Source organism: Poecile atricapillus, chromosome 1 (genome assembly GCF_030490865.1).
Source record: "Poecile atricapillus isolate bPoeAtr1 chromosome 1, bPoeAtr1.hap1, whole genome shotgun sequence".
NCBI classification, from domain to species: Eukaryota; Metazoa; Chordata; class Aves; order Passeriformes; family Paridae; genus Poecile; species Poecile atricapillus.
This window is the reverse complement of record NC_081249.1, coordinates 89,058,606-89,070,295: the sequence shown is the minus strand read 5'-3', so window position 1 is coordinate 89,070,295 and position 11,690 is coordinate 89,058,606. Positions and strand designations below refer to the sequence as shown.

The 11,690-nt window shown below is 41.4% G+C and overlaps 1 protein-coding gene across 1 annotated transcript in view; it reads right to left on the bottom strand.

The window, feature by feature from the left end:
• Window positions 1–3,786: 3,786 nt before the first annotated feature.
• KPNA1 (karyopherin subunit alpha 1) overlaps window positions 3,787–11,690 on the bottom strand; it is a 50,859-nt gene continuing 42,955 nt past the window's right edge. Inside the window, exons 12-14 of the mRNA XM_058861304.1 lie at window positions 8,647–8,774; window positions 7,735–7,913; window positions 3,787–6,803 (exon numbers count right to left, since the gene is read on the bottom strand). Of these exons, the coding sequence (XP_058717287.1) occupies window positions 6,616–6,803; window positions 7,735–7,913; window positions 8,647–8,774 (495 nt within the window). The 3' untranslated portion in view covers window positions 3,787–6,615. The remainder of the gene's footprint in view (window positions 6,804–7,734; window positions 7,914–8,646; window positions 8,775–11,690) is intronic.

The following is an 11,690-nucleotide window of genomic DNA, read 5'->3' as shown; positions in this document are numbered from 1 at the left end:
GAACAATTATTAAGGGAGCCCTTGAGCCAAAACTTACTGTCTGACTTGCATTAACATCAGCAAAATGATCCTAAGATACTAGAAAGCCTAACTGCTTGGTCTAGGTCCTGTTATTCTGTCTGAATTTGTTTAAGTGAGGGATAACTTCCTGTGAAGAACTGTCTGCCTTCAAGAAAATGAGGAAGGAGATGAAGAGTGAAATAAGATTCCAGAGAGCCACGGTGCTGCAGCTGACACCTAAGAGTGGTCCCAGCACAGCTGGCAGTGAGATGAGAGAACATCCAAGCTGAGGGAACAGAGATGACTATTTTGAGGAATACTGAGCAACAGCTTCAACCTGTACTGTCAGATTTGCTATCCAGAGGCACACGAACATGAGAAAGGCAATCAGGCATTCCTGCTCTCTGCTACTAAGCTCTTCCTTGATGACTCTCACTTAGATTTATATGTATTTTGCTCTTTTAAATTGTTGACTGTACTTTCATCATACTAGGTCCACCTAGAGATCACCTGCCTCAAGACTGCTATTTCTGACATTGTGCCCAGTCACACACTATTCATGCTGAAGAGCACACAGCAACCAGGAGAAGTATTTTCTTTCTTCCTTTCAGTTCATTTGGAAGGAAACGTAGATTGGAAGTGTCAGGACTGCTCAAAACTGTTACTGCCCAGCACTGCCCTGCTGACACCAAAACCACAAGAGACACCAGCTTAACAAAAGTAGTTTGTGAACTTTCTCAAAGTGAGAGGGAGATTATTTTTCTTGTAACCCTAAAAATTAGCAGTATTGCTGAATAATCAAAAGCCCTACAAAACACAGGGCAAATCTTTACTAGCAGCTACATTTCTGGGTACTGCAGTGAGATGTAACCCATCAGACAAGCTGTGCAGGCAATTCCACCACAGAAGTCCAACATCATATCAGGTGATACAATGACCTGTCATCAGATTCTCTGGATGGAAATTATCAGAAGTACACTGTCAGTCAAGCAGACCTGGATTGCACAGATTCATCCACTTAATTAGCACTGAATGCAAGCCATGTTTAATTTCACTGCAGGTATGTGAACAGATTTTCCATGACAATTCTGGTTCTTTGCCACAGCAGTAGGCACACAGGTGGGAACCAAAACAAAATCTTGCCCAATTACATGTCTGTGGTTATGTATGCACTAAATGACACCAGAAAAGAAAATGTGCATTTGACAGCCTTTCAGGTTTCTGTGAAGAAAAACTTGTGATTTAGGCTTGGTGATGGCAAAGCTTAAAATTGTGCATCTCAAAAATACCACCCTTTCAATACACACCTCTGAATGCACTCTGTGAACAGAACTAGCAGGTATCTCTCCTAGTTTTGGAAACAAACCTATTTGGATTCATCCAGCTGGTAAAGTACTTCAAATAAAAATATGCAAAATATCACTCTGAAAGCAGTTCAGAGCAGGAACAGTCAACAGTCACCAGTTTTTCATTTTACTTAATTTGCTATAAGCTTTATGGCCATTTACTCAAAAACTGAAGTCTGGTCCAGTGGTTTGACAAAAGCTCCACATATGTTACCTTGGTATTTGCACCATTTCAGAATATGCCATAGAGACTCTGCATCACTGCCCAACTTTGTGTTTTCTTTCAGCTTCTGCATAGGCTCAAGTCTCAAACCAAAGCCCAAGACAATGGGCTTTGTGTGGTCTCCAACTTGCTTCCAACCACTGTACTGTTTTCTTTGCAAATAGTTGGGTATTATAAAATGATGTAAATTTTTCTCAGTGAGGCAGTGAAAGGAACCACCTCTTTCCTGGTGTAATGGCTTCCAAGAAGCACTTCTAAACACAGACAGCAGTTACAAAACCCACACACATTTCTGGCTAAAGCAGCCAGTCCAGCTGACCGGAGAACTTAACGCCCCTCAGACCACTGAGAGCTCACAGCTTCAGCCCAAAGCCTTTCAACAGTGCACGATGGAAGGAACATACTATGCCTTAGTTGGTACCTCATTTTCTTTCTCCCCTTTGGCTTGGTCTGTAACACCATTCCCATTTATCCAGAACAGTCCAGTTGATCAATCCTATACCACGTGCCTTATTGCTGTACCTGGTCCAGAAGCAACTGAAACTTCCTAATGCAGCAATCACCTGACAACTCCAACACTGCCTCAGTGGAACCTGCAGAAGCCACAGCAGGACACGGCCATAGCAGTACACAAAGAGGTCTGGCTTACTTTTCTAATAAGACTCAGGCACTGGAAGAAAGACCTTCAAGTCTAAAATTGCCATGGAAGAGTACCAATGGTGTGTTGTGCCAATTTCCACAAGCAAAAAAAAAACATCATACTGGAAGAGACGGGGATTTACTTTAAGCTGGCACAGAGATCAAAGAGCACAGAGGAAAGATAGCTGTTCTGGAAGTCCCCAGAGAAGCAGACAAGTGTATTGCCTGGAGCACTGTCACATGTATGACCATGTGGTACAATCTAGTTCTTCAAGTCTTGGGTGCTGACAGAAACAAAAAAAAGCAGGTCCAAGAGCATGTAGGTCCAGGGTCGTTGCCTTCCTCCCTTCTTTTAACATTAGGCAAAGAGTCTTCAAGCACCCGTATTTGGTTGGCATCAAGGAACAAATACAGGAATTTAGGAACAGGCTGAAGTCTCTAGGCAGCAGTTCCCTCAAATGCTTCTGTGATACTTTCCCAGAAGCTGCAAGTGCTGGCCCTGGCTTAGTTACTGAGCTTCCAATGACCTGCTCCATCATCCTTTGTATCCTCCCGAATTCGAGATACTGACCTTGCTTGCCATGTTCCACTGGGAACTTTACCAACAGAAAAAATGATGGCTCCCGTTTGCTGCCCAAACAAAACCACAGCTTTAATAGGATTACAGATCTGTGTGCTGGACTACTAGATAGCAATTCCAGGCAGTCCTGCATTTTCCTTTCTCTAACACCCAGTTTAAAACAGACATCGTTATCATCTCAGTGCAGCACTTCCACCTCATTCTTGATGTTTCAAAAAGAACTCAATAAATTCTCATTACCACCCTGTGGGGCTTTTGGAAGATGCTCAGATTGTATCTCCACAAGCAGACAGAAACCAATGCATGTATTTCAATTTTGAAGAAAATATGAGACACTTTTCTAGCATTACATACTGCCTGACAGAGCCAAGAGAAGAACCCAGGAACTCCAACAGCTCCCTCACCTACCCTCTACATGAGACCATGCTGCCTCTTATTTAGACACAAACCAACAATAAATCATTCAAAACACAGCATGTCCTTCACAAAAGTGGCAGCTGGAGGCATTCTCTGAGATGGTCCCTGTCTGAGCACATCCTTCAGGAGAGCAGAGAACACTGGTTTCAGTGCTTCTAGCAGGGGACATAGCCACACAGAACTGTTAGGAAGCATTGTTCAAGCAATATGATATAATGATCCTCATACTTCCACTGGCACTTTTCCTCCAAAACAGAGTCCTTCATCTGTGGCTGGAATGTTATTTATTAGATGGGTAACGTTACACTACATGTTAAAATGCAAGTGGTTTACTTGCCCTTGGCTTGCCAAGTAATTCTGATAAGTTTGTATCAGTGAGCTTTTCCTTTTATAATTCACAAGTCTGATCTCCCTTCTGTACCCACTTAATTTGCAGCTTTTGTTGGAAGTAGATTTTGTTTCTTTTCAACCTATTAATAAGGCTAAGTAAAGCAACGCCAAGAACTGGTTGCTGGAAGATCCTGATGGAAATACACTCAATTAAGCACCGTTTAAAATTACATTGAGACCTATGAGTTAGCCACATTTTAATCCATTTAATGTGTGCCATGTTGATTCTTGTATTGGTGTGGTTTCACTCAAAATATTATGCAGTACCAGTCAAATGCCTTACACAGTCTAAGTATTTAGGACAACAATATTACCTGCGTCAACCAGGCCTGTCACTTCAAACAAACATACCAAGTTTAAAGATTTATACTTATCTGCTCTGAATTCACATATCCACGGCAAAAGTAACAAATACTGGCCAGGCTCCTTACACAGGAAGGCACACCAGTCAGCTTAAATGGACTCTTTTTTAATTCACTCATTTAGAGGCAATTGTCATTACTTTCTTGGGGGGGCAGGGAAGGGAAACGCCAATGCACCACATTGTTTTCACTAGCCTGGAAGAGAAAACACTTATATATATAGAGATATAGGTATGTATATATATATATACACACACTTTATGCATGTGTGTATATATATGTGTGTGTGTGTATATATGTATATATACACGCTAGTGTATATATACACAGAATATACATATATGAATATACAGAATATATGCACACACACTTTGCTCAGATTTGTTTACAAAATATGTAGCATTTTTATACCATCCAATAAGAGGTACATGGTTTTAAACAAATCTTATAGAAATGACATGTTATTGGAAATTTACACGTAAAAAAATCCAGCACAAAAAAATCCAAAAGCTAAAACAAGATTTTGCTACTAATCAGTGCTTCTATCACCCTTCAAGAAAAGAGAAACACAGTTATTTATATGTGATGTAAAGGCAACATTGAGGGGTTTTTTTGCTTTTTTAAATTAACCACCAAATTTAACCCCCTAAAATTACAAAGAATTGAAGTCCATTTACAGATCAAGTGCAGTAAACTAAATGTTCCTTCAGCACAAAGCAGCACTAGAGAAAATAACTGGGAGAGGGAAAGTGGAGGCCAACTGGCTTAGCTAGGGAGGCAGCAGGTGGCTTCTGCAGTGGCCACACAGGTCAGAGTCTCCATCCTGAAGCAGAGACAGAAGACTTTATTTAAATAATGGTCACACAGAGCTGATGTTCAGGCCTTTGCCTAGCTTCTTTCAGCAGTATGACAAGTTACTTATGTGTTTTTATAACTCTGTATCCAATGGGCTGGTTTTGCTTTTGCAGTGGCTGATCACTGAGAGGAGTCATGAGGATCTTGAAGACAGTTCTGCCACAAACATTTACCACAGGTACATGACGCTGCAGTAGCCAGTGGCGATTTTGAAATGTTTACACTGGACAAATGTGTGTTCCAAGCATCCAAAATGGCTTGAAAGAACATAGCCCGATGCAGGGGGGAGCGGACAGCCTAGGGAATCCATTGCATTCTCCAAAATGGAACTGCCACTTTCAATCAGGCGGCATCTCCCCATCTTTGTGTGAAAAGCTTGGTGTCAATGTCAGCTGAACTCAGTGAGGAGTGGCTGGCCTTTGCATCAGAGGTCTGTGATCCAAGCAGGTTGCAGAGCCAAGAACATGCTGCTAGCAGAAGGGCAGTCTCCAGCTGCGTGCAGCAGCTGCCATGCAGTCAACGATGCCTTACAGATGTCACCTGGAGGAACCATGCGTTCCATGCTAATTCATCTGAAGTCTCATAAACAGCGAAAGGGAAAAGTGAAATGAGAGGGCCAGATGGATCCAGATGTAATAGTACTATCCTGCAAATGTAGTGTCATTTTAGTTAAATAAGGGCCTTGACCAGGAGGACTATATTCCATCAGGTGAGCTGGAGAGGAAGCTCTTGTCTCGTGAAAATGAAAAGGAGATTTAACACTCCTCGTGCCAAGTTTTACAAATTAAGATTTCTGTATTCAGAAGTTAACTTTCCAGATGACAAATCTGTTCAAGTCACGCTCTGTAAAAATGTAAAGAGGCAGACAGGAACTTTTCAGCCATAACTAGAATACCAGGGACCAGACTCTGGAGCATGGAGCCAAAAAGGGCTTGATTTTTACGGAAGGCCCAGCTGGATGATACTGTGCTGGTAAGCAGAAGTGGGGGCAGTTTCTCCATTCTAGAAGCTGTTTTGGAAAGTCATTTCTGGGGAGGTGTTAAGAGTGACCTATTCACAGGTTCTTTTTTTGTGGATGGAGAGGAAAAAATTGGGAAGGTATACAAATCTCCACAGTGGTCTGCAATCCAACTTGGGAGCTCAGTGTTGAGACGGGATGGGGCCAGATGTGTTCAGTATTCCTAAGAACCACAAAACATGTCCATTGCAGCTGTTGTTGCAGGGGATAGAGAACTTACTCCATTGTTTGTAACATGTTCCTCATGCCAATAACCCCAGCTGGCACATACAGCAAGGTAGATAGATTGCATGTGAAGGTTTAACGCATCTCTCGCAGCCGTCCAAAGAGGCATCCAGGGGAGAACACGAGGGATGAATTCAGCTACGTTCTCAGAAAGGCTGAATGTCTCCCTGGACTGCAGGCACACTGCAGCACATACAAGAGAAAGGCAGCCTTCACTTGGATGCCAGGAGTGGGTGGGCCAAGTGGAGGAGGGATTACTTTCCTGTAATAGGAACAGGGAATATCTCAAAGTATAGAAAGGTGCCTCAACTCCACGAAGATGATAGTGGAGAGATTCAGAATCTAGAGGAGAAGGGTGATTCTGGCAACCCCTTGCCAAGGAGGGGGCATCCTGCCACGGAGAGCCAAAAGTTTTCCAGACGTATGTAAGAGCATGTGCACAAGGCAAGCGAATGAGCGCAAACAGGGTTATGGAAAACATTGAGAGAATCACTCCACGGGTGGCTTGTGGCTCGACAACAGGATTGGCTAGGTAGAGGAGCACACAGCACAGGGGCACCTCAAAGCTGGAAGCCTTCCATGGGAGCCTCACACTGCTGGAAGATGTACTGTTGCTGGTTGATATCCACTTGTGGGGCAATGCTGCTGTCTTCATCCTCTGTTCCAAAGTAGTGCTCAATCAGATCAAAGGCCTTCTGATAAATCTCTTGATTCTCATGGCTCTGCAGGAATTCAATCTTGTCCAGGCCTGTAGAGAAAAGGAGTACAAAAAAGTTACAGCTCAGTCAAAGGATATGACCACAATAATTTTCAGTCTGTTCCATGATCCTCCACCACTGTCAGAAAGAACAGGCCCCTCTATCGAGACCTATATCCAGCTTGTACTCTCCAGCACCAAGTAAAGACAGTTTGAACTACAGAGATCTCTGTAAATGTGTTATGTGCTTTGTATTTTCTGTCTTAACCCTCTTATCAAAAATTAAATTAACAAGCTTGAATGGGTAAGGACAAGGCCTCAAACTCAGAGACTTCTTTTGAAAAGACTTTTAGGACCATGTTTCCTAAAAGTGTGTTCACAGAGCTTTCTTTAGGAGGACTGTAACTACAGAATCACCTATGTGTAAGCTGAAATAGACTTCTGATAATCATCTAGTCCAACTTGCAGCCCATCCCAGCAGTACTAACCAACACCAGATTAGATCTGATGTGTCTGGACAAGTGTTCCAAACTTCCAAGGATGGTGACTCCTCTTCCTAACCTGTATAATATATATGTATGCAATGCAATTAAACCTGGGCAACCAGTTTTTGGGCAGGCATTAAGCACATGGGCAAACTCAAGCCTTGAAGTCAGATACAAAGAAAAATAATACAGCAAGGAATGATGCTATAATGAAACCAAGTGTTAGCCATTCTAGTAAATCTCTACTACTGGGAATTGTAGTGGTTTTCTCGTTAACATCTTTTACTCTGTATGAATCAAGAAAAGATGATCTGCATGTTCTGTCTCCAATCTATACACAAAGATCATGCAGAAGATGAAGACTCTGGAGACTTATCAAAGAACAGGTTATTTTCAGTAACAGTGATAATTAACAGAATTAACTGGGCCTGCTGAGACTCCAATGGGTGTGTGACCATTTCTGTATCCCCTGATTTCCCCAGGTGTTTTGCTCATACCATACGCTTCTTCAATAAGAGCGCAGTAAGGATTAATGCCACTGCCGCTGCGTTTGGACTCCTGCTCTCCAAGCCTCAGGATGTTCTCCAGCCCGTTCAATGCTACTTGCACAATCTTTGAGTCCATTACTGTAAGAAGGTCGCAGAGTGGTTTGATACATCCCAATTCTACTAAATACCTGAAAAACATCACATGGAACCCAGTAAATTGTCTGCAAAATTATAATTTGTGTAGCCATTTAAGCACTTAATATGAACGTCAAACAAATCAAAACAATCAGAAAAAGTATCAACTTGACTGGAAAAATCAGAGAAATTACAAACATCTGTTTCTATCTAGTCAATTCTGCTGAAACAATGAAAATAACTTTAAAACCCTTTCTCTGACTCTCTATATATAGTTATGAAAGAATAATTCGGTTTTTGTACCATCATCTATATCTCTATAATGGTAACTTATAAATATTTTCTATAAAGAGCAATTATATTAATTTAACATGCTTGTAAAGACTTTTTTTAATTTTATACAAAACTGCACATAAGCATAATGTACTGGTATAAGGTAAACAGGAGAAACAATGCACGTGATTTAGTCAGGGGCTGAGCTATTCCTCTCCAGACTGTTACTGCACTGTTATACTCAACACCCCTCAGAAGTTGGTTTAAAAGCTGCATTTAGATTTTTTCAAATAAGACAAATGGTTCAATTATATAACTAAGTATTACAGCTGAAATACTTTCATGATTTCTCCCTGAAGGAATGAAAGGCTCATTCATAACAAGGACACGGTCTCTCTGGATACAGCACTGAAAGCATACTGGAAGCATTTTCAGTTTCTAGGCTGATAGTTTGTTTTTTTGCACAAACACCAACTCAGTCTATTGCATTGAAAGATTTAAACTATTTCATACTTGATCTGTTCGGCAGAGCCTCCTGATGTTGCATTTGTGATTGCCCAAGCAGCTTCCTTCCTTGTTCGAAACTCAGCCGTTTGCAAAATATTTATAAGAGCTGGGAAGATATGGGCATCTATGACCGTCTACAAAAACAAATGACATGGCAGAGTCATAATAAAAATTAGAAATAGCTTCTTTTTCCCCAAGTTGGTTAATGTTCACACCTAGAATAACACATTAAACAATGAAATATCACTTTATCAAACATCAAAACTCATAAATCAGTTTTCAGCTTTACATTCGAAACCCCAGTTATTGCTGTGGTCTGTTCTTATTTTAAATGAATTCAAAACACATTCAGTCTCAAATGACTGCCATATCTAATGAGTTACTTAATCATACCCTGACAGCAAAAGAATGCCATATTTCCCATATTTTTCCAGGTAGTAAACCTGTCAGCTATTAAGTCAGTAAGCCATTAAGCCATTAAGATCCCCTAAACTTCATAGGCCTGTGTGCCATAATACATTTCCAGTGGGCGAGACAACAGAACAAAGTTGTTCGTATAAGAACTACTCAAAACAAACAACCACCTGGTGAAAAGACAAAGCTCTGATGTTTGACAGTACAAGTTCTCTGCTTAGCTCAACAAAGTGATAGAAGCCAAATGAGCATTTGGGCAGCAACTTTAGGTTTCTGGTAGCTCCTTCTGAAAACAGCCTTTTGCAATAAGACAAAAATTTAACCGGTTTTGTTGCACACCTATGACAAGGATTTGAAACACTTTGAAAAGGATTGTTCAAACAAGAAAGATCTTTGGATTACTTTTTTAATCTAGCACTTTACAGGTATAAATCATCACAGAACTAACAACGGGAAATCCAAAGAAAGCCAGAAAGATCCTTTTCAGAGAGCTCTGTAGAAGAAAACAGATTGCATACAGTAAAAAGCTACAGTCAATTCACAGTGTTAATAGCTAACCTCGTAAAAATAAAACAATTGTTTGATATTTCTTTTATCTTTCCTGTTTGTGTGGGCATCCACACTGCCTCTGCTTCGTAAATCCATACAGCCTACCAGTTGTACTAACAGGCCCACAAACACTGACTGTCTCCCATGCCAAAGAATCCACACTTTTGATACAGCAATCTGTGGTCCTCAAGGAAAACTATTACTTCCATCATGCTATGTTGTATTACATTTGTACATTGTCAAGAATATTTGAAAAAGTATTCTTAACTGAAATTTTAGAGCATGACTGCTGAAAGTGATAGGTCATAAACAGGAACCAGCTATTTTTAAAAATAGAAAAAGATAAAAGAAAGTATCTTAAAAAGAGAAGCATTTTACCCCCTCACATATTTTACTGCAAAAAACACCAATTAATTTATGAAATTATCACTGTAAGGGTATGTGGAACATGAGAGGGTCTGCTTCATTAAGGCTATCAGATAAAAGACCTTTCCAGCTCAAAGGCAGATACAAATAACAGGAAAGTAATAAATAAAACACACGGTGGCACGAACCTGATAGACCAGGGATAAGGAAACAATCACAAAGAAGAAAAGCTTCCAGTCACTAATTAATAGGTCATTAAGAAACTACTGGCAGAGAGCCAGCATGGACTTTGCAACTGATGACAGGGACAAGTACAAGTGTGCAAAACTTAGCAACAGACCTTTTCTTAACTATTTTACTATTCTCTCTATCCCACCTGAACACCGTAAGGATTAGGTGCTAGCAACCAAGCACAACTCACTTTGGGCCAGGAATTGGGCCAGACCTCAGGAGAGCCCCTTGTGTCTGTGGGACCAGCAGCTAGAGTGGGTGGGCAGGTGTCTCAGCAGCTCAAAAGGCCATGAAATCAAGTCCCATAAAACATGAATCTGGGGTCAGCAACTGGTGTCAGGCCTTGGATGAAAGGGCCCCTGCAACTGGAGCAGGTGAAAGTCTCAGCATCAACCACCGGGCCAAGATCACAGCCCATAGGGCCCCATGTGCCTGGATGCCAGCTACTATAGGGACTGGAGCAAAGTTTAATGAAGGTGCCAGCACCTCAGCTGCAATGGGTCTGTGTGTCACAGGACCCATTTGCCTGGGCACCTGCTATGTATGGTGGGGGAATTTATGTTATCCCCAGAAGTTGTGGTGGCTGTGGAAGATCACAGTGTACTTAGATTGCTGGCAAACTGACTGGGCAGTAACTGGGAGGCCCAGGATCGGGGCATGGACAGAGGGTTTGTGCTGATATTCAGCAGGTCTGCAAGCATGGAGATGCCCAAGACAAACGTGTGCATCTGTTTGCCAGTGAGGATCAGGCTGAACCAGCCAGTGAGTAGAACCGAAGCACGGGGAACTAAGAGAGCTCCTGATGCAGCCATGGACAACAGCTGAGCAAAGAGCCCGCACTGGTAACTTGAGATATCTGTGACTGTGCACCTAGAGTGAGAGCGTGTTTTCACCAGTGAACTTCAGTGCTCATCAGATGGAGAGGAGAAAGGGGACTTGTCAGTCTACACTTTGCTTTATGTGAGTCCAGAGAATTCTGTACAATGGTGTCATTGAGGTAGAAGCCCTGAGAAGAACAATGCATTACAGGACGTCAAGCACTGCCTACTGAAGATCTTGATATGGATCTAGAATAGGGATATTTGAGGGCATAAGGATTTTACTATTGTGGCAAAAAACAAGTAAAACAAAAAATCTCATTATCACTTCTTAAATCCTCTCCCCAAAACAATCCTTTAACAGGAGATTCATTTCCTTAGGCAGTGTCTTCTTAAACCAGCTTCTATAATAAGTACTAAAATTAGAGTATGTTACAGGATAGAGTGCAACTAAATCAGCACACCTTACCTGACAGGCAGTAACAAACACTGGAGCCTTCTTACTGCCAGAAGAAAATGTTACCTTAAAATGTTTCAACTTAAAACTTGTAATTTAGTAGGCCAATACCAGAATAAAGGGAACTAGCAACAGTAGGGCAATTAAGTGGGAGAAACACAAAAGATAGTTACTGTTTTTCTTCTGGCTTAATCAGTTTTGAACTCTGCTTCAGT